Source organism: Scardinius erythrophthalmus (assembly GCF_964197995.2).
Source record: "Scardinius erythrophthalmus genome assembly, chromosome: 2".
NCBI lineage: Eukaryota > Metazoa > Chordata > Actinopteri > Cypriniformes > Leuciscidae > Scardinius > Scardinius erythrophthalmus.
The window spans coordinates 387,033-410,000 of NC_138222.1; the positions used below are offsets into that span (position 1 = coordinate 387,033).

At 50.2% G+C, this 22,968-nt stretch overlaps 2 protein-coding genes across 4 annotated transcripts in view; one reads left to right on the forward strand and one right to left on the reverse strand.

Moving 5' to 3' along the window:
- LOC308685970 (N-acyl-aromatic-L-amino acid amidohydrolase (carboxylate-forming) B-like) overlaps window positions 1–19,162 on the forward strand; it is a gene marked incomplete at both ends in the record, with an annotated part of 56,441 nt that extends 37,279 nt beyond the window's left edge. The window contains 3 exons of the mRNA XM_081358143.1: window positions 18,575–18,682; window positions 18,753–18,865; window positions 18,962–19,162. Of these exons, the coding sequence (XP_081214269.1) occupies window positions 18,575–18,682; window positions 18,753–18,865; window positions 18,962–19,162 (422 nt within the window). The remainder of the gene's footprint in view (window positions 1–18,574; window positions 18,683–18,752; window positions 18,866–18,961) is intronic.
- A 22-nt stretch (window positions 19,163–19,184) lies between these two features.
- The window catches only part of cldnd1a (claudin domain containing 1a), a 9,217-nt gene continuing 5,433 nt past the window's right edge, over window positions 19,185–22,968 (reverse strand). For 2 of the 3 annotated variants that reach the window (XM_081358958.1, XM_081358957.1), the window contains one exon: window positions 19,185–20,144. In XM_081358958.1, the coding sequence (XP_081215084.1) occupies window positions 19,924–20,144 (221 nt within the window). In that variant the 3' untranslated portion in view covers window positions 19,185–19,923. The remainder of the gene's footprint in view (window positions 20,145–22,968) is intronic. The other variant, XR_014029653.1, reaches the window with a different exon arrangement.

Here is a 22,968-nt window from a genome sequence, read left to right on the forward strand (position 1 = left end):
GTACAGATGAGAGACAGAGCGAGACAGAGCGAGACAAAGCGAGACAGAGCGTACAGATGAGAGACAGAGCGAGACAAAGCGAGACAGAGCAAGACAAAGCGAGACAGAGCGTACAGATGAGAGACAGAGCGAGACAGAGCGAGACAGAGCGAGACAAAGCGAGACAGAGCGTACAGATGAGAGACAGAGCGAGACAAAGCAAGACAGAGCGAGACAAAGCGAGACAGAGCATACAGATGAGAGACAGAGCGAGACAGAGCGAGACAAAGCGAGACAGAGTGTACAGGTGAGAGACAGAGCGAGACAAAGTGAGACAGAGCGTACAGGTGAGAGACAGAGTGAGACAGAACGTATAGGTGAGAGACAGAGCGAGACAAAGCGAGACAGAGTGTACAGGTGAGAGACAGAGCGAGATAAAGCGAGACAGAGTGTACAGGTGAGAGACAAAGCGAGACAGAGCAAGACAGAGCGAGACAAAGCGAGACAGGTCGTACAGATGAGAGACAGAGCGAGACAGAGCGAGACAAAGCGAGACAGAGCGTACAGATGAGAGACAGAGCGTACAGATGAGAGACAGAGCGAGACAGAGCGTACAGGTGAGAGACAGAGCGAGACAAAGCAAGACAGAGTGTACAGGTGAGAGACAGAGCAAGACAGAGCGAGACAAAGCGAGACAAAGCGAGACAGAGTGTACAGGTGAGAGACAGAGCGAGACAAAGCGAGACAGAGTGTACAGGTGAGAGACAGAGCGAGACAGAGCGTACAGGTGAGAGACAGAGCGAGACAGAGCGTACAGGTGAGAGACAGAGCGAGACAGAGCGAGACAAAGCGAGACAAAGCGAGACAGAGTGTACAGGTGAGAGACAGAGCGAGACAAAGCGAGACAGAGCGTACAGGTGAGAGACAGAGCGAGACAAAGCGAGACAGAGCGTACAGATGAGAGACAGAGCGAGACAAAGCGAGACAGAGCGAGACAAAGCGAGACAGAGTGTACAGGTGAGAGACAGAGCGAGACAAAGCGAGACAGAGCGTACAGGTGAGAGACAGAGCGAGATAAAGCGAGACAGAGTGTACAGGTGAGAGACAAAGCGAGACAGAGCAAGACAGAGCGAGACAAAGCGAGACAGAGCGTACAAGTGAGAGACAGAGCGAGACAAAGCGAGACAGAGCGTACAGATGAGAGACAGAGCGAGACAAAGCGAGACAGAGCGAGACAAAGCGAGACAGAGCATACAGATGAGAGACAGAGCGAGACAGAGCGACACAAAGCGAGACAGAGTGTACAGGTGAGAGACAGAGCGAGACAAAGTGAGACAGAGCGTACAGGTGAGAGACAGAGTGAGACAGAACGTATAGGTGAGAGACAGAGCGAGACAAAGCGAGACAGAGTGTACAGGTGAGAGACAGAGCGAGATAAAGCGAGACAGAGTGTACAGGTGAGAGACAAAGCGAGACAGAGCAAGACAGAGCGAGACAAAGCGAGACAGAGCGTACAGATGAGAGACAGAGCGAGACAGAGCGAGACAAAGCGAGACAGAGCGTACAGATGAGAGACAGAGCGTACAGATGAGAGACAGAGCGAGACAGAGCGTACAGGTGAGAGACAGAGCGAGACAAAGCAAGACAGAGTGTACAGGTGAGAGACAGAGCAAGACAGAGCGAGACAAAGCGAGACAGAGTGTACAGGTGAGAGACAGAGCGAGACAAAGCGAGACAGAGTGTACAGGTGAGAGACAGAGCGAGACAGAGCGAGACAGAGCGAACAGGTGAGAGACAGAGCGAGACAAAGCGAGACAGAGCGTACAGATGAGAGACAGAGCGAGACAAAGCGAGACAGAGCGAGACAAAGCGAGACAGAGCGTACAGATGAGAGACAGAGCGAGACAGAGCGAGACAAAGCGAGACAGAGTGTACAGGTGAGAGACAGAGCGAGACAAAGCAAGACAGAGTGTACAGGTGAGAGACAGAGCGAGATAAAGCGAGACAGAGTGTACAGGTGAGAGACAGAGCGAGACAGAGCAAGACAGAGCGAGACAAAGCGAGACAGAGCGTACAGATGAGAGACAAAGAGAGACAGAGCGTATAGGTGAGAGACAGAGCGAGACAAAGCGAGACAGAATGTACAGGTGAGAGACAGAGCGAGATAAAGCGAGACAGAGTGTACAGGTGAGAGACAAAGCGAGACAGAGCAAGACAGAGCGAGACAAAGCGAGACAGAGCGTACAGATGAGAGACAAAGAGAGACAGAGCGTATAGGTGAGAGACAGAGCGAGACAAAGCGAGACAGAATGTACAGGTGAGAGACAGAGCGAGACAGACCAAGACAGAGCGAGACAAAGCGAGACAGAGCGTACAGATGAGAGACAGAGCGAGACAGAGCGAGACAGAGCGTACAGATGAGAGACAGAGCGAGACAAAGCGAGACAGAGCAAGACAAAGCGAGACAGAGCGTACAGATGAGAGACAGAGCGAGACAGAGCGTACAGATGAGAGACAGAGCGAGACAAAGCGAGACAGAGCGAGACAAAGCGAGACAGAGCATACAGATGAGAGACAGAGCGAGACAGAGCGAGACAAAGCGAGACAGAGTGTACAGGTGAGAGACAGAGCGAGACAAAGTGAGACAGAGCGTACAGGTGAGAGACAGAGTGAGACAGAACGTATAGGTGAGAGACAGAGCGAGACAAAGCGAGACAGAGTGTACAGGTGAGAGACAGAGCGAGATAAAGCGAGACAGAGTGTACAGGTGAGAGACAAAGCGAGACAGAGCAAGACAGAGCGAGACAAAGCGAGACAGAGCGTACAGATGAGAGACAGAGCGAGACAGAGCGAGACAAAGCGAGACAGAGCGAGACAAAGCGAGACAGAGCGTACAGATGAGAGACAGAGCGTACAGATGAGAGACAGAGCGAGACAGAGTGTACAGGTGAGAGACAGAGCGAGACAAAGCAAGACAGAGTGTACAGGTGAGAGACAGAGCAAGACAGAGCGAGACAAAGCAAGACAGAGTGTACAGGTGAGAGACAGAGCGAGACAAAGCGAGACAGAGTGTACAGGTGAGAGACAGAGCGAGACAGAGCGTACAGGTGAGAGACAGAGCGAGACAGAGCGTACAGGTGAGAGACAGAGCGAGACAAAGCGAGACAGAGCGTACAGATGAGAGACAGAGCGAGACAAAGCGAGACAGAGCGAGACAAAGCGAGACAGAGTGTACAGGTGAGAGACAGAGCGAGACAAAGCGAGACAGAGCGTACAGGTGAGAGACAGAGCGAGATAAAGCGAGACAGAGTGTACAGGTGAGAGACAAAGCGAGACAGAGCAAGACAGAGCGAGACAAAGCGAGACAGAGCGTACAAGTGAGAGACAGAGCGAGACAGAGCGAGACAGAGCGAGACAAAGCGAGACAGAGCGTACAGATGAGAGACAGAGCGAGACAAAGCGAGACAGAGCGAGACAAAGCGAGACAGAGCATACAGATGAGAGACAGAGCGAGACAGAGCGACACAAAGCGAGACAGAGTGTACAGGTGAGAGACAGAGCGAGACAAAGTAAGACAGAGCGTACAGGTGAGAGACAGAGTGAGACAGAACGTATAGGTGAGAGACAGAGAGAGACAAAGCGAGACAGAGTGTACAGGTGAGAGACAGAGCGAGATAAAGCGAGACAGAGTGTACAGGTGAGAGACAAAGTGAGAGAGCAAGACAGAGCGAGACAAAGCGAGACAGAGCATACAGATGAGAGACAGAGCGAGACAGAGCGAGACAAAGCGAGACAGAGCGTACAGATGAGAGACAGAGCGTACAGATGAGAGACAGAGCGAGACAGAGCGTACAGGTGAGAGACAGAGCGAGACAAAGCAAGACAGAGTGTACAGGTGAGAGACAGAGCAAGACAGAGCGAGACAAAGCGAGACAAAGCGAGACAGAGTGTACAGGTGAGAGACAGAGCGAGACAAAGCGAGACAGAGTGTACAGGTGAGAGACAGAGCGAGACAGAGCGAGACAGAGCGTACAGGTGAGAGACAGAGCGAGACAAAGCGAGACAGAGCGTACAGATGAGAGACAGAGCGAGACAAAGCGAGACAAAGCGAGACAGAGCGTACAGATGAGAGACAGAGCGAGACAGAGCGAGACAAAGCGAGACAGAGTGTACAGGTGAGAGACAGAGCGAGACAAAGCGAGACAGAGTGTACAGGTGAGAGACAAAGCGAGACAGAGCAAGACAGAGCGAGACAAAGCGAGACAGAGCGTACAGATGAGAGACAAAGAGAGACAGAGCGTATAGGTGAGAGACAGAGCGAGACAAAGCGAGACAGAATGTACAGGTGAGAGACAGAGCGAGACAGACCAAGACAGAGCGAGACAAAGCGAGACAGAGCGTACAGATGAGAGACAGAGCGAGACAGAGCGAGACAGAGCGTACAGATGAGAGACAGAGCGAGACAAAGCGAGACAGAGCAAGACAAAGCGAGACAGAGCGTACAGATGAGAGACAGAGCGAGACAGAGCGAGACAAAGCGAGACAGAGCGTACAGATGAGAGACAGAGCGAGACAAAGCGAGACAGAGCAAGACAAAGCGAGACAGAGCGTACAGATGAGAGACAGAGCGAGACAGAGCGAGACAGAGCGAGACAAAGCGAGACAGAGCGTACAGATGAGAGACAGAGCGAGACAAAGCGAGACAGAGCGAGACAAAGCGAGACAGAGCATACAGATGAGAGACAGAGCGAGACAGAGCGAGACAAAGCGAGACAGAGTGTACAGGTGAGAGACAGAGCGAGACAAAGTGAGACAGAGCGTACAGGTGAGAGACAGAGTGAGACAGAATGTATAGGTGAGAGACAGAGCGAGACAAAGCGAGACAGAGTGTACAGGTGAGAGACAGAGCGAGATAAAGCGAGACAGAGCGTACAGGTGAGAGACAGAGCGAGACAAAGCGAGACAGAGCGTACAGATGAGAGACAGAGCGAGACAAAGCGAGACAGAGCGAGACAAAGCGAGACAGAGCGTACAGATGAGAGACAGAGCGAGACAGAGCGAGACAAAGCGTGACAGAGTGTACAGGTGAGAGACAGAGCGAGACAAAGCGAGACAGAGTGTACAGGTGAGAGACAGAGCGAGATAAAGCGAGACAGAGTGTACAGGTGAGAGACAAAGCGAGACAGAGCAAGACAGAGCGAGACAAAGCGAGACAGAGCGTACAGATGAGAGACAAAGAGAGACAGAGCGTATAGGTGAGAGATAGAGCGAGACAAAGCGAGACAGAATGTACAGGTGAGAGACAGAGCGAGACAGACCAAGACAGAGCGAGACAAAGCGAGACAGAGCGTACAGATGAGAGACAGAGCGAGACAGAGCGAGACAGAGCGTACAGATGAGAGACAGAGCAAGACAAAGCGAGACAGAGCAAGACAAAGCGAGACAGAGCGTACAGATGAGAGACAGAGCGAGACAGAGCGAGACAAAGCGAGACAGAGCGTACAGATGAGAGACAGAGCGAGACAAAGCGAGACAGAGCAAGACAAAGCGAGACAGAGCGTACAGATGAGAGACAGAGCGAGACAGAGCGAGACAAAGCGAGACAGAGCGTACAGATGAGAGACAGAGCGAGACAAAGCGAGACAGAGCGAGACAAAGCGAGACAGAGCATACAGATGAGAGACAGAGCGAGACAGAGCGAGACAAAGCGAGACAGAGTGTACAGGTGAGAGACAGAGCGAGACAAAGTGAGACAGAGCGTACAGGTGAGAGACAGAGTGAGACAGAATGTATAGGTGAGAGACAGAGCGAGATAAAGCGAGACAGAGTGTACAGGTGAGAGACAAAGCGAGACAGAGCAAGACAGAGCGAGACAAAGCGAGACAGAGCGTACAGATGAGAGACAGAGCGAGACAGAGCGAGACAAAGCGAGACAGAGCGTACAGATGAGAGACAGAGCGTACAGATGAGAGACAGAGCGAGACAGAGCGTACAGGTGAGAGACAGAGCGAGACAAAGCAAGACAGAGTGTACAGGTGAGAGACAGAGCAAGACAGAGCGAGACAAAGCGAGACAAAGCGAGACAGAGTGTACAGGTGAGAGACAGAGCGAGACAAAGCGAGACAGAGTGTACAGGTGAGAGACAGAGCGAGACAGAGCGTACAGGTGAGAGACAGAGCGAGACAGAGTGTACAGGTGAGAGACAGAGCGAGACAGAGCGTACAGGTGAGAGACAGAGCGAGACAAAGCGAGACAGAGCGTACAGATGAGAGACAGAGCGAGACAAAGCGAGACAGAGCGAGACAAAGCGAGACAGAGTGTACAGGTGAGAGACAGAGCGAGACAAAGCGAGACAGAGCGTACAGGTGAGAGACAGAGCGAGATAAAGCGAGACAGAGTGTACAGGTGAGAGACAAAGCGAGACAGAGCAAGACAGAGCGAGACAAAGCGAGACAGAGCGTACAAGTGAGAGACAGAGCGAGACAGAGCGAGACAGAGCGAGACAAAGCGAGACAGAGCGTACAGATGAGAGACAGAGCGAGACAAAGCGAGACAGAGTGTACAGGTGAGAGACAGAGCGAGACAGAGCGTACAGGTGAGAGACAGAGCGAGACAGAGTGTACAGGTGAGAGACAGAGCGAGACAGAGCGTACAGGTGAGAGACAGAGCGAGACAAAGCGAGACAGAGCGTACAGATGAGAGACAGAGCGACACAAAGCGAGACAGAGCGAGACAAAGCGAGACAGAGTGTACAGGTGAGAGACAGAGCGAGACAAAGCGAGACAGAGCGTACAGGTGAGAGACAGAGCGAGATAAAGCGAGACAGAGTGTACAGGTGAGAGACAAAGCGAGACAGAGCAAGACAGAGCGAGACAAAGCGAGACAGAGCGTACAAGTGAGAGACAGAGCGAGACAGAGCGAGACAGAGCGAGACAAAGCGAGACAGAGCGTACAGATGAGAGACAGAGCGAGACAAAGCGAGACAGAGCGAGACAAAGCGAGACAGAGCATACAGATGAGAGACAGAGCGAGACAGAGCGAGACAATGCGAGACAGAGTGTACAGGTGAGAGACAGAGCGAGACAAAGTGAGACAGAGCGTACAGGTGAGAGACAGAGTGAGACAGAACGTATAGGTGAGAGACAGAGCGAGACAAAGCGAGACAGAGTGTACAGGTGAGAGACAGAGCGAGATAAAGCGAGACAGAGTGTACAGGTGAGAGACAAAGCGAGACAGAGCAAGACAGAGCGAGACAAAGCGAGACAGAGCGTACAGATGAGAGACAGAGCGAGACAGAGCGAGACAAAGCGAGACAGAGCGAGACAGAGCGTACAGGTGAGAGACAGAGCGAGACAAAGCGAGACAGAGTGTACAGGTGAGAGACAGAGCGAGACAAAGCGAGACAGAGCGTACAGGTGAGAGACAGAGCGAGATAAAGCGAGACAGAGTGTACAGGTGAGAGACAAAGCGAGACAGAGCAAGACAGAGCGAGACAAAGCGAGACAGAGCGTACAGATGAGAGACAGAGTGAGACAGAGCGTATAGGTGAGAGACAGAGCGAGACAAAGCGAGACAGAATGTACAGGTGAGAGACAGAGCGAGACAGAGCAAGACAGAGCGAGACAAAGCGAGACAGAGCGTACAGATGAGAGACAGAGCGAGACAGAGCGAGACAGAGCGTACAGGTGAGAGACAGAGCGAGACAGAGCGAGACAGAGCGAGACAAAGCGAGACAGAGCGTACAGATGAGAGACAGAGCGAGACAAAGCGAGACAGAGCGCGACAAAGCGAGACAGAGCGTACAGATGAGAGACAGATCGAGACAGAGCGAGACAAAGCGAGACAGAGTGTACAGGTGAGAGACAGAGCGAGACAAAGTGAGACAGAGTGTACAGGTGAGAGACAGAGTGAGACAGAGCGTATAGGTGAGAGACAGAGCGAGACAAAGCGAGACAGAGTGTACAGGTGAGAGACAGAGCGAGATAAAGCGAGACAGAGTGTACAGGTGAGAGACAAAGCGAGACAGAGCGTACAGGTGAGAGACAGAGCGAGACAGAGCGAGACAGAGCAAGACAGAGCAAGACAAAGCGAGACAGAGTGTACAGATGAGAGACAGAGCGAGACAGAGCGAGACAAAGCGAGACAGAGCGTACAGATGAGAGACAGAGCAAGACAGAGCGAGACAAAGCGAGACAGAGCGTACAGGTGAGAGACAGAGTGAGACAGAGCGAGACAGAGCAAGACAAAGCGAGACAGAGTGTACAGATGAGAGACAGAGCGAGACAGAGCGAGACAAAGCGAGACAGAGCGTACAGATGAGAGACAGAGCAAGACAGAGCGAGACAAAGCGAGACAGAGTGTACAGGTGAGAGACAGAGTGAGACAAAGCGAGACAGAGCGAGACAAAGCGAGACAGAGCGTACAGATGAGAGACAAAGCAAGACAGAGCGAGACAAAGCGAGACAGAGCGTACAGATGAGAGACAGAGCGAGACAAAGTGAGACAGAGCGTACAGGTGAGAGACAAAGCGAGACAGAGTGTACAGGTGAGAGACAGAGCGAGACAGAGCGAGACAGAGCGAGACAAAGCGAGACAGAGCGTACAGATGAGAGACAGAGCAAGACAGAGCGAGACAGAGTGTACAGGTGAGAGACAGAGCGAGACAGAGCAAGACAGAGCAAGACAGAGCGAGACAAAGCGAGACAGAGCGTACAGATGAGAGACAGAGCGAGACAGAGCGAGACAAAGCGAGACAGAGCGTACAGATGAGAGACAGAGCGAGACAAAGCGAGACAGAGCAAGACAAAGCGAGACAGAACGTACAGATGAGAGACAGAGCGAGACAGAGCGAGACAGAGCGAGACAAAGCGAGACAGAGCGTACAGATGAGAGACAGAGCGAGACAAAGCGAGACAGAGCGAGACAAAGCGAGACAGAGCATACAGATGAGAGACAGAGCAAGACAGAGCGAGACAAAGCGAGACAGAGTGTACAGGTGAGAGACAGAGCGAGACAAAGTGAGACAGAGCGTACAGGTGAGAGACAGAGCGAGACAAAGCGAGACAGAGCGAGACAAAGCGAGACAGAGCATACAGATGAGAGACAGAGCGAGACAGAGCGAGACAAAGCGAGACAAAGCGAGACAGAGCGTACAGGTGAGAGACAGAGTGAGACAGAACGTATAGGTGAGAGACAGAGCGAGACAAAGCGAGACAGAGTGTACAGGTGAGAGACAGAGCGAGATAAAGCGAGACAGAGTGTACAGGTGAGAGACAAAGCGAGACAGAGCAAGACAGAGCGAGACAAAGCGAGACAGAGCGTACAGATGAGAGACAGAGCGAGACAGAGCGAGACAAAGCGAGACAGAGCGTACAGATGAGAGACAGAGCGTACAGATGAGAGACAGAGCGAGACAGAGCGTACAGGTGAGAGACAGAGCGAGACAAAGCAAGACAGAGTGTACAGGTGAGAGACAGAGCAAGACAGAGCGAGACAAAGCGAGACAAAGCGAGACAGAGTGTACAGGTGAGAGACAGAGCGAGACAAAGCGAGACAGAGTGTACAGGTGAGAGACAGAGCGAGACAGAGCGAGACAGAGCGTACAGGTGAGAGACAGAGCGAGACAGAGCGTACAGGTGAGAGACAGAGCGAGACAAAGCGAGACAGAGCGTACAGATGAGAGACAGAGCGAGACAAAGCGAGACAGAGCGAGACAAAGCGAGACAGAGTGTACAGGTGAGAGACAGAGCGAGACAAAGCGAGACAGAGCGTACAGGTGAGAGACAGAGCGAGATAAAGCGAGACAGAGTGTACAGGTGAGAGACAAAGCGAGACAGAGCAAGACAGAGCGAGACAAAGCGAGACAGAGCGTACAAGTGAGAGACAGAGCGAGACAGAGCGAGACAGAGCGAGACAAAGCGAGACAGAGCGTACAGATGAGAGACAGAGCGAGACAAAGCGAGACAGAGCGAGACAAAGCGAGACAGAGCATACAGATGAGAGACAGAGCGAGACAGAGCGACACAAAGCGAGACAGAGTGTACAGGTGAGAGACAGAGCGAGACAAAGTGAGACAGAGCGTACAGGTGAGAGACAGAGTGAGACAGAACGTATAGGTGAGAGACAGAGCGAGACAAAGCGAGACAGAGTGTACAGGTGAGAGACAGAGCGAGATAAAGCGAGACAGAGTGTACAGGTGAGAGACAAAGCGAGACAGAGCAAGACAGAGCGAGACAAAGCGAGACAGAGCGTACAGATGAGAGACAGAGCGAGACAGAGCGAGACAAAGCGAGACAGAGCGTACAGATGAGAGACAGAGCCTACAGATGAGAGACAGAGCGAGACAGAGCGTACAGGTGAGAGACAGAGCGAGACAAAGCAAGACAGAGTGTACAGGTGAGAGACAGAGCAAGACAGAGCGAGACAAAGCGAGACAAAGCGAGACAGAGTGTACAGGTGAGAGACAGAGCGAGACAAAGCGAGACAGAGTGTACAGGTGAGAGACAGAGCGAGACAGAGCGTACAGGTGAGAGACAGAGCGAGACAAAGCGAGACAGAGCGTACAGATGAGAGACAGAGCGAGACAAAGCGAGACAGAGCGAGACAAAGCGAGACAGAGCGTACAGATGAGAGACAGAGCGAGACAGAGCGAGACAAAGCGAGACAGAGTGTACAGGTGAGAGACAGAGCGAGACAAAGCGAGACAGAGCGTACAGGTGAGAGACAGAGCGAGATAAAGCGAGACAGAGTGTACAGGTGAGAGACAAAGCGAGACAGAGCAAGACAGAGCGAGACAAAGCGAGACAGAGCGAACAGATGAGAGACAGAGTGAGACAGAGCGTATAGGTGAGAGACAGAGCGAGACAAAGCGAGACAGAATGTACAGGAGAGAGACAGAGCGAGACAGAGCAAGACAGAGCGAGACAAAGCGAGACAGAGCGTACAGATGAGAGACAGAGCGAGACAAAGTGAGACAGAGCGTACAGGTGAGAGACAGAGCAAGACAGAGCGAGACAAAGCGAGACAGAGCGTACAGATGAGAGACAGAGCGAGACAAAGTGAGACAGAGCGTACAGGTGAGAGAAAAAGCGAGACAGAGTGTACAGGTGAGAGATAGAGCGAGACAGAGCGAGACAGAGCGAGACAAAGCGAGACAGAGCGTACAGATGAGAGACAGAGCAAGACAGAGCGAGACAGAGTGTACAGGTGAGAGACAGAGCGAGACAGAGCAAGACAGAGCAAGACAGAGCGAGACAAAGCGAGACAGAGCGTACAGATGAGAGACAGAGCGAGACAGAGCGAGACAAAGCGAGACAGAGCGTACAGATGAGAGACAGAGCGAGACAAAGCGAGACAGAGCAAGACAAAGCGAGACAGAGCGTACAGATGAGAGACAGAGCGAGACAGAGTGAGACAGAGCGAGACAAAGCGAGACAGAGCGTACAGATGAGAGACAGAGCGAGACAAAGCGAGACAGAGCGAGACAAAGCGAGACAGAGCATACAGATGAGAGACAGAGCGAGACAGAGCGAGACAAAGCGAGACAGAGTGTACAGGTGAGAGACAGAGCGAGACAAAGTGAGACAGAGTGTACAGGTGAGAGACAGAGTGAGACAAAGTGAGACAGAGCGTACAGGTGAGAGACAGAGCGAGACAAAGCGAGACAGAGCGAGACAAAGCGAGACAGAGCATACAGATGAGAGACAGAGCGAGACAGAGCGAGACAAAGCGAGACAGAGCGTACAGGTGAGAGACAGAGTGAGACAGAACGTATAGGTGAGAGACAGAGCGAGACAAAGCGAGACAGAGCGTACAGATGAGAGACAGAGCGAGACAAAGCGAGACAGAGCGAGACAAAGCGAGACAGAGCATACAGATGAGAGACAGAGCGAGACAGAGCGACACAAAGCGAGACAGAGTGTACAGGTGAGAGATAGAGCGAGACAAAGTGAGACAGAGCGTACAGGTGAGAGACAGAGTGAGACAGAACGTATAGGTGAGAGACAGAGCGAGACAAAGCGAGACAGAGTGTACAGGTGAGAGACAGAGCGAGATAAAGCGAGACAGAGTGTACAGGTGAGAGACAAAGCGAGACAGAGCAAGACAGAGCGAGATAAAGCGAGACAGAGCGTACAGATGAGAGACAGAGCGAGACAGAGCGAGACAAAGCGAGACAGAGCGTACAGATGAGAGACAGAGCGTACAGATGAGAGACAGAGCGAGACAGAGCGTACAGGTGAGAGACAGAGCGAGACAAAGCAAGACAGAGTGTACAGGTGAGAGACAGAGCAAGACAGAGCGAGACAAAGCGAGACAAAGCGAGACAGAGTGTACAGGTGAGAGACAGAGCGAGACAAAGCGAGACAGAGTGTACAGGTGAGAGACAGAGCGAGACAGAGCGTACAGGTGAGAGACAGAGCGAGACAAAGCGAGACAGAGCGTACAGATGAGAGACAGAGCGAGACAAAGCGAGACAGAGCGAGACAAAGCGAGACAGAGCGTACAGATGAGAGACAGAGCGAGACAGAGCGAGACAAAGCGAGACAGAGTGTACAGGTGAGAGACAGAGCGAGACAAAGCGAGACAGAGCGTACAGGTGAGAGACAGAGCGAGATAAAGCGAGACAGAGTGTACAGGTGAGAGACAAAGCGAGACAGAGCAAGACAGAGCGAGACAAAGCGAGACAGAGCGTACAGATGAGAGACAGAGTGAGACAGAGCGTATAGGTGAGAGACAGGGCGAGACAAAGCGAGACAGAATGTACAGGTGAGAGACAGAGCGAGACAGAGCAAGACAGAGCGAGACAAAGCGAGACAGAGCGTACAGATGAGAGACAGAGCGAGACAGAGCGAGACAGAGCGTACAGGTGAGAGACAGAGCGAGACAGAGCGAGACAGAGCGAGACAAAGCGAGACAGAGCGTACAGATGAGAGACAGAGCGAGACAAAGCGAGACAGAGCGAGACAAAGCGAGACAGAGCGTACAGATGAGAGACAGAGCGAGACAGAGCGAGACAAAGCGAGACAGAATGTACAGGTGAGAGACAGAGCGAGACAAAGTGAGACAGAGCGTACAGGTGAGAGACAGAGTGAGACAGAGCGTATAGGTGAGAGACAGAGCGAGACAAAGCGAGACAGAGTGTACAGGTGAGAGACAGAGCGAGATAAAGCGAGACAGAGTGTACAGGTGAGAGACAAAGCGAGACAGAGCAAGACAGAGCGAGACAAAGCGAGACAGAGCGTACAGATGAGAGACAGAGCGAGACAGAGCGAGACAGAGCGTACAGGTGAGAGACAGAGCGAGACAGAGTGTACAGGTGAGAGACAGAGCAAGACAGAGCGAGACAGAGCGAGACAGAGCGAGACAAAGCGAGACAGAGCGTACAGATGAGAGACAGAGCGTACAGATGAGAGACAGAGCGAGACAGAGCGAGACAGAGTGTACAGGTGAGAGACAGAGCGAGACAAAGCGAGACAGAGTGTACAGGTGAGAGACAGAGCGAGACAGAGCGAGACAGAGTGTACAGGTGAGAGACAGAGCGAGACAAAGCGAGACAGAGTGTACAGGTGAGAGACAGAGCAAGACAGAGCGAGACAAAGCGAGACAAAGCGAGACAGAGTGTACAGGTGAGAGACAGAGTGAGACAAAGCGAGACAGAGTGTACAGGTGAGAGACAGAGCGAGACAGAGCGTACAGGTGAGAGACAGAGCGAGACAAAGCGAGACAGAGTGTACAGGTGAGAGACAGAGCGAGACAGAGTGTACAGGTGAGAGACAGAGCGAGACAAAGCGAGACAGAGTGTACAGGTGAGAGACAGAGTGAGACAGAGCGTACAGGTGAGAGACAGAGCGAGACAAAGCGAGACAGAGCGTACAGATGAGAGACAGAGCGAGACAGAGCGAGACAGAGTGTACAGGTGAGAGACAGAGCGAGACAGAGTGAGACAGAGTGAGACAAAGCGAAACAGGTTGTACAGGTGAGAGACAGCGAGACAGAATGAGACAGATTGTACGGGTGAGACTCAGAGTGAGACAGAGCGAGACAGAGCGTACAGGTGAGAGACAGAGCGAGACAGAGTGTACAGGTGAGAGACAGAGCAAGACAGAGCGAGACAGAGCGAGACAGAGCGAGACAAAGCGAGACAGAGCGTACAGATGAGAGACAGAGCGTACAGATGAGAGACAGAGCGAGACAGAGCGAGACAGAGTGTACAGGTGAGAGACAGAGCGAGACAAAGCGAGACAGAGTGTACAGGTGAGAGACAGAGCGAGACAGAGTGTACAGGTGAGAGACAGAGCGAGACAAAGCGAGACAGAGTGTACAGGTGAGAGACAGAGCAAGACAGAGCGAGACAAAGCGAGACAAAGCGAGACAGAGTGTACAGGTGAGAGACAGAGTGAGACAAAGCGAGACAGAGTGTACAGGTGAGAGACAGAGCGAGACAGAGCGTACAGGTGAGAGACAGAGCGAGATAAAGCGAGACAGAGTGTACAGGTGAGAGACAGAGCGAGACAGAGTGTACAGGTGAGAGACAGAGCGAGACAAAGCGAGACAGAGTGTACAGGTGAGAGACAGAGTGAGACAGAGCGTACAGGTGAGAGACAGAGCGAGACAAAGCGAGACAGAGCGTATAGATGAGAGACAGAGCGAGACAGAGCGAGACAGAGAGTACAGGTGAGAGACAGAGCGAGACAGAGTGAGACAGAGTGAGACAAAGCGAAACAGGTTGTACAGGTGAGAGACAGAGCGAGACAGAATGAGACAGAGTGTACGGGTGAGACTCAGAGTGAGACAGAGCGAGACAGAGCGTACAGGTGAGAGACAGAGTGTACAGGTGAGAGACAGAGCGAGACAGAGTGTACAGGTGAGAGACAGAGTGAGACAGAGTGTACAGGTGAGACTCAGAGTGAGACAGAGCGAGACAGAGCGTACAGGTGAGAGACAGAGTGTACAGGTGAGAGACAGAGCGAGACAGAGTGTACAGGTGAGAGACAGAGTGAGACAGAGTGTACAGGTGAGACTCAGAGTGAGACAGAGCGAGACAGAGTGTACAGGTGAGAGACAGAGCGAGACAGAGTGAGACAGAGTGAGACAAAGCGAAACAGGTTGTACAGGTGAGAGACAGAGCGAGACAGAATGAGACAGAGTGTACGGGTGAGACTCAGAGTGAGACAGAGCGAGACAGAGCGTACAGGTGAGAGACAGAGCGTACAGGTGAGAGACAGAGTGTACAGGTGAGAGACAGAGCGAGACAGAGTGTACAGTTGAGAGACAGAGTGAGACAGAGTGTACAGGTGAGACTCAGAGTGAGACAGAGCGAGACAGAGTGTACAGGTGAGAGACAGAGCGAGACAGAGCGAGACAGAGTGTACAGGTGAGAGACAGAGTGAGACAGAGCGTACAGGTGAGAGACAGAGTGAGACAGAGCGTACAGGTGAGAGACAGAGCGAGACAGAATGTACAGGTGAGAGACAGAGCGAGACAGAGTGTACAGGTGAGAGACAGAGCGAGACAGAGCGAGACAGAGTGTACAGGTGAGAGACAGAGCGAGACAGAGTGAGACAGAGTGAGACAAAGCGAAACAGGTTGTACAGGTGAGAGACAGAGCGAGACAGAATGAGACAGAGTGTACGGGTGAGACTCAGAGTGAGACAGAGCGAGACAGAGCGTACAGGTGAGAGACAGAGCGAGACAGAGCGTACAGGTGAGAGACAGAGCGAGACAGAATGAGACAGAGTGTACGGGTGAGACTCAGAGTGAGACAGAGCGAGACAGAGCGTACAGGTGAGAGACAGAGTGTACAGGTGAGAGACAGAGCGAGACAGAGTGTACAGGTGAGAGACAGAGTGAGACAGAGTGTACAGGTGAGACTCAGAGTGAGACAGAGCGAGACAGAGCGTACAGGTGAGAGACAGAGCGAGACAGAGTGTACAGGTGAGAGACAGAGTGAGACAGAGCGTACAGGTGAGAGACAGAGTGAGACAGAGTGTACAGGTGAGAGACAGAGCGAGACAGAATGTACAGGTGAGAGACAGAGCGAGACAGAGTGTACAGGTGAGAGACAGAGCGAGACAGAGTGTACAGGTGAGAGACAGAGTGAGACAGAGCGAGACAGAGCGAGACAGAGCGTACAGGTGAGAGACAGAGTGAGACAGAGCGTACAGGTGAGAGACAGAGTGAGACAGAGCGTACAGGTGAGAGACAGAGCGAGACAGAGCATACAGGTGAGAGACAGAGAGAGACAGAGTGAGACAGAGCGTACAGGTGAGAGACAGAGCGAGACAGAATGAGACAGAGCATGCAGATGCAGAGGTCTCGCTCTGTCTCACACTGTCTCTCACCTGCATGCTCTGTCTCGCCTCTTAGTCCCTCTCTGAGATTCTAATGTGAAGATGATGCTGAACTAGAAGTTTTCTAAGGACCCCCAAGCTTGTGCCAGGCTGCAGCCTTGTCTTTCCATTCACCAAAGATCCTCTGATTCCCACTGGTTCTCTCTCATCAAGATAATATCAGCTGGAGCCTCAACAAATTGCATCAGGACAGTTTACTTCAAAGGGGTGAGACATGCAAGTATCAAACTTAGTCTCATTATTTGATACATTAAGTATCCGTAACCCTTTTAAAGGTCCCGTTATATGCCCCTTTTCACAAGATGTAAAATAAGTCTCTGATGTCCCCAGAGTGTGTATGTGAAGTTAGAGCTCAAAATACCCAACAGATCATTTTTTACAGCATGTTTAAATTGACATTTTTTGGGGCTCAGAAAAACGAGCTGTTCCAGTGTGTGCCCTTTAAATGCAAATGAGCTGCTGCTGGACGACCCAGGGGGCGGAGCTTCAAGAGCTCGCGCTCAGTCTGTCAGGAAAAATTCATCTCACGGAATGATGATAATATCAGAAACTCTCAGTAACGGCGTTCATTTCGAGTCGGTCAATAATGCCTACAGAGTCAGAGTGCTGTATAGAGATGAAACAGGTATGGTTTAGTAGTTAAATTACGGTTATTATAACGTATTTGTCATCTGCTTGTAGGCTATGTATCCATTATTTATTAATAGCCTACAAGTCTGCTGTCTGAATGATGATCAAACATGTACTGATGAGTTTAATAAAGTTTATTGTAAATCACACAAAAGATGAAGCGTCAGTTTTACTTCAGAAAATCACCGTAAGAGCTGAGTAAACACAGTAGCCTAAGTTATAAGAAGTGCGCAAGTAGCCAGTAGAGTTGAGGGAGCATTCCTGTGGGCGGAGGTTAGTCAAGAAACGGTTCTAGTGACATCACTAAAGAAGGAAGTAGAGGGATGTAGTCCAATCGAGCCGTTTTTTGTAGTCAACTTCTGTTAAATAAAATATCTCGCTTGGCATTGAACTTTGAGCTTTATAATTTTACAGATATTATTTATGCTCTAACAGCAACATTACACACTAACTAAAGTTTGAAACATGGAATCGCATGCAACGGGACCTTTAAAGAAGGGCGTGTTAGAACTGATGGTTTGCTCAAGGCTGTTGATCTGCTGAATTTCAAACAAAGTAAAGTATGTTAATTTAAGTGTTTAGTCTAGTTAATAAAGTCTTGTTCACATCACATGTAAAGTTGTCCGTGTCTCAAGCTCATACTGGAGTCCCTAATCATGTATATTTTGACTATAGGCTCTGAATAGTACTGTACAGTAAGAAAGACATTTCCCATACCCAGGAAATGTACATTTCTTAGAATTAATAAACAATTAACACAGTGTTCATGGCACAAACAGGTTAATTGATTGTAATATTAATTTTACTACATTAAGTTATTTCTATTAACTGATCCAAATATTCATAATCAATTATAACAAGCCATGATTGATTATTAATATTTCTTTAGAGCTAATTTGCTACAGCGAGACAGAACGTGCAGGTGAGAGACAGAGCGAGACAAACCGTGTCAAACTCGCTCTGTCTCGCAAGACAAAGCCAGAACAATTTAAATGATTCGTGAATTCCACACATCTCTGGATGCTGAAAATGACATCTACCATCGTTCCACTCTTCTTCATAGCGTCATCAAACTTCGTCTTTGTTATTGTTTTGAAAATGCGACCTCTGGCGGTGAAAAAAATTACAGCTTGTACCTTTAAGCTCAGAAGTACTCCCATTTGTTGGTGCGGGAGACACAAGCACTGGGTCAGTCCGAATCAGAAATCTATTTAATGGAAGAGGCAATGACGTCAAAGGAGAGAGAGGATATCACGATCAGCTGAATAATATTTGCTCTCGGTGTAGTTATGGCTGTGCAGAAACCTGTGTATGATGTTCTTATACTTGTGCCGTGACACTGTACGATCAGTGTCGGTCACAGTGCCTTTTAAATGCTGTTTTTGATCCGGAAATTATTCACTTACAAATTATCAAAGCGGCTGTGATTTGTGTGCCTTCCTCATCGCCAGAAATGCTCGTTGACAGATGAATCTGCCACTGCATGAACATTATGCTAAAGGAGTTTTTGTTGTTTTTATATAAATTAATATTCCCTGTGGATTTGGATAAAGCATCTGCTAAATGAAATGTAATATTATTCTACAAGCTTGTGGATGTTTCCTCTCTGCCCTCAGCGATGGAGGTCGGACCGCAGCCGCACGGACTCGTCCGGTCCGGGATCTTCAGCTCCATGCAGGAGGGAGTTCAGCTCATGCTGGACTGGATCTGGCAGTTCAACTCCGGTACATCTTCAACTACAAACCCTGCAAAATCTGATCTGTGTGTGTGTTTTCATGGCTCCTCTCTGCTCAGGGACCCTGTTTGAAGGAGGATCTGTCGACGTTTTCACGATGGTGAAGAATATCGATTATCCACGAGACCCTCAGACACACATGATCACGGCCGCTGTCCATCCCGACCTGCAGGTACAGAACGATGAGAATCTGTCTTGTGGAAACGTTGCTGCTGATGAACGGCAGGGTAAATCCTCTCTCTCTCTCCCTCTCTCTCTCTACGCTCAGGACAGGGACTTCTGTCTCCTCCACCCTGGAGATCCCATGTTCCTGTCCTTCTCCGGAGAAACGCTGCGCTACAGAGGGAAAGCAGCGCTCTATCCGTTCTTCATTAACGAGGCTGCATACTACGAGAAGGGTGTGGCTCTTTCCCTCGCCAGGAAGAGAAGAGTGGAGATTCCTTCTGTCCGCTCAGACACACAGAGATGAACAGAAGACAGAAAACATCAACACGAGTTTGATGAGTTTATTACTGATGAAAACTGAACACTGCATTGTGAAAAACAGTCAACCTTAATATGTTCAGAAAAACATACAATTTCTACATATATGGTGCACAGATGATGTTTCTATATGCATAAATACACAGATCATAGAATACTTCGACCAATACCTGCAGTGATACTGTATCCCACAATGCAGTGTAACTGACCTTCCATTTCCAGTGTGACAAATGAACCGGAATCAACATCAACCACAAACACTGACAACTATCATCACACACTCAGCTGTTTTATACCTTATTAGAAATGACCACATAAATCGTACAGAAATAAATAAATAAATAAAAATTATAGGTATAAATAGGATTAATACATTAAATGCAGAACACATCAGAATTCCTGGCTGTTCATGCTACTTCACTAAAGCTAAAACACCAGAAGTCAAGCTGTTTCTAATACTGAGGAAAATCCTAAAGTCTTATATCACAGATTCACAAGCACTGAGGGAAAGTTTACCTGTGCTCAAACTAATACACACACTCACACACTCTCTCTCTCACACACACTCTCTCACACACACACACACGTAAGGGCTCATTATCTCTTGAAAGTGCATCTGACATTCTCAAAACACGATTGTGTTTCTGACTAGCAGTTGTCGCTCTTCAACATATTGAGGACATTTATGTACAACAGATTCAGTGTTCAGTGTAGCTTCCATCAATGATCTGATCTGTCCTCCGTGATTCAAGCCACTCTGTACACCGTCATGCGGTCGTAGCTCTGGCTATGACTGCGAGCCGCCCACATTAGCAGCGCGGCGGCCATCATGTGCAGCGGAGACGCAACGAGCGCCAGATAAAGAGACCAGCCCAGAGAGCCGTCCACACGATCCGGCAACACCGACACGCGGTGCAGCAGGTCCGTCCCGGCCAGGAAACAGCAGACGGTGGCCAGAGAACACACACCTGAGGACAGAGAAAGCAAAACTGAGGACAGAATCAGAGGCATGAAGGACAGAAACAGCATCAGAAAGATGATGATGAACAGAAACAGCATCAGAGGGAAGAAGGGCAGAAACAGCATCAGAGGGATGAAGGACAGAAACAGCATCAGAGGGATGATGAACAGAAACAGCATCATAGGGAAGAAGGGCAGAAACAGCATCAGAGGGATGATGGACAGAAACCGCATCATAGGGAAGAAGGGCAGAAACAGCATCAGAGGGATGAAGGACAGAAACAGCATCAGAGGGATGAAGGACAGAAACAGCATCAGAGGGATGATGGACAGAAACCGCATCAGAGGGATGATGGACAGAAACAGCATCAGAGGGATGATGGACAGAAACAGCATCAGAGGGATGATGGACAGAAACAGCATCAGAGGGAAGAAGGACAGAAACAGCATCAGAGGGATGATGGACAGAAACAGCATCAGAGGGATGATGGACAGAAACAGCATCAGAGGGATGATGGACAGCAGAAACAGCATCAGAGGGAAGAAGGGCAGAAACGGCATCAGAGGGATGAAGGACAGAAACAGCATCAGAGGGATGAAGGACAGAAACAGCATCAGAGGGATGATGGACAGAAACCGCATCAGAGGGATGATGGACAGAAACAGCATCAGAGGGATGATGGACAGAAACAGCATCAGAGGGATGATGGACAGAAACAGCATCAGAGGGATGATGGACAGCAGAAACCGCATCATAGGGAAGAAGGGCAGAAACAGCATCAGAGGGATGAAGGACAGAAACAGCATCAGAGGGATGAAGGACAGAAACAGCATCAGAGGGATGATGGACAGAAACCGCATCAGAGGGATGATGGACAGAAACAGCATCAGAGGGATGATGGACAGAAACCGCATCAGAGGGATGATGGACAGAAACAGCATCAGAGGGATGATGGACAGAAACAGCATCAGAGGGATGATGGACAGAAACAGCATCAGAGGGAAGAAGGACAGAAACAGCATCAGAGGGATGATGGACAGAAACAGCATCAGAGGGATGATGGACAGAAACAGCATCAGAGGGATGATGGACAGAAACAGCATCAGAGGGAAGAAGGACAGAAACAGCATCAGAGGGATGATGGACAGAAACAGCATCAGAGGGATGATGGACAGAAACAGCATCAGAGGGATGATGGACAGCAGAAACAGCATCAGAGGGAAGAAGGGCAGAAACGGCATCCGAGGGATGATGGACAACAGAAACCGCATCAGAGGGATGATGGACAACAGAAACCGCATCAGAGGGATGATGGAGAACAGAAACCGCATCAGAGGGATGATGGACAGAAACAGCATCAGAGGGATGATGGACAGCAGAAACAGCATCAGAGGGATGATGGACAGAAACAGCATCAGAGGGAAGAAGGACAGAAACAGCATCAGAGGGATGGACAGAAACAGCATCAGAGGGATGAAGGACAGAAACAGCATCAGAGGGATGATGGACAGAAACAGCATCAGAGGGATGATGGACAGCAGAAAAAGCATCAGAGGGATGAAGGACAGCAGAAACAGCATCAGATGGAAGATGGACAGAAACAGCATCAGAGGGAAGATGGACAGAAACAGCATCAGAGGGATGATGGACAGCAGAAACAGCATCAGAGGGATGAAGGACAGCAGAAACAGCATCAGAGGGAAGATGGACAGCAGAAACAGCATCACAGGGATGATGGACAGCAGAAACAGCATCAGAGGGATGATGGACAGCAGAAACAGCATTAAGAGGGATGAAGGACAGAAACAGCATCAGAGGGATGACGGACAGAAACAGCATCAGAGGGATGATGGACAGCAGAAACAGCATCAGAGGGATGATGGATAGAAACAGCATCAGAGGGATGAAGGACATAAACAGCATCAGAGGGATGATGGATAGAAACAGCATCAGAGGGATGATGGACAGAAACAGCATCAGAGGGAAGAAGGACAGAAACAGCATCAGAGGGATGGACAGAAACAGCATCAGAGGGATGAAGGACAGAAACAGCATCAGAGGGATGATGGACAGAAACAGCATCAGAGGGATGATGGACAGCAGAAAAAGCATCAGAGGGATGAAGGACAGCAGAAACAGCATCAGATGGAAGATGGACAGAAACAGCATCAGAGGGAAGATGGACAGAAACAGCATCAGAGGGATGAAGGACAGAAACAGCATCAGAGGGATGAAGGACAGAAACAGCATCAGAGGGATGATGGACAGCAGAAACAGCATCAGAGGGATGAAGGACAGAAACAGCATCAGAGGGATAATGGACAGAAACAGCATCAGAGGGATGATGGACAGCAGAAACAGCATCAGAGGGAAGAAGGTCAGAATAAGCATCAGAGGGATGATGGACAGAAACAGCATCAGAGGGAAGAAGGACAGAAACAGCATCAGAGGGATGGACAGAAACAGCATCAGAGGGATGAAGGACAGAAACAGCATCAGAGAGATGATGGACAGAAACAGCATCAGAGGGATGATGGACAGCAGAAACAGCATCAGAGGGAAGAAGGGCAGAAAAAGCATCAGAGGGATGAAGGACAGCAGAAACAGCATCAGATGGAAGATGGACAGAAACAGCATCAGAGGGAAGATGGACAGAAACAGCATCAGAGGGATGATGGACAGCAGAAACAGCATCAGAGGGATGAAGGACAGCAGAAACAGCATCAGAGGGAAGAAGGGCAGAAAAAGCATCAGAGGGATGAAGGACAGCAGAAACAGCATCAGATGGAAGATGGACAGAAACAGCATCAGAGGGAAGATGGACAGAAACA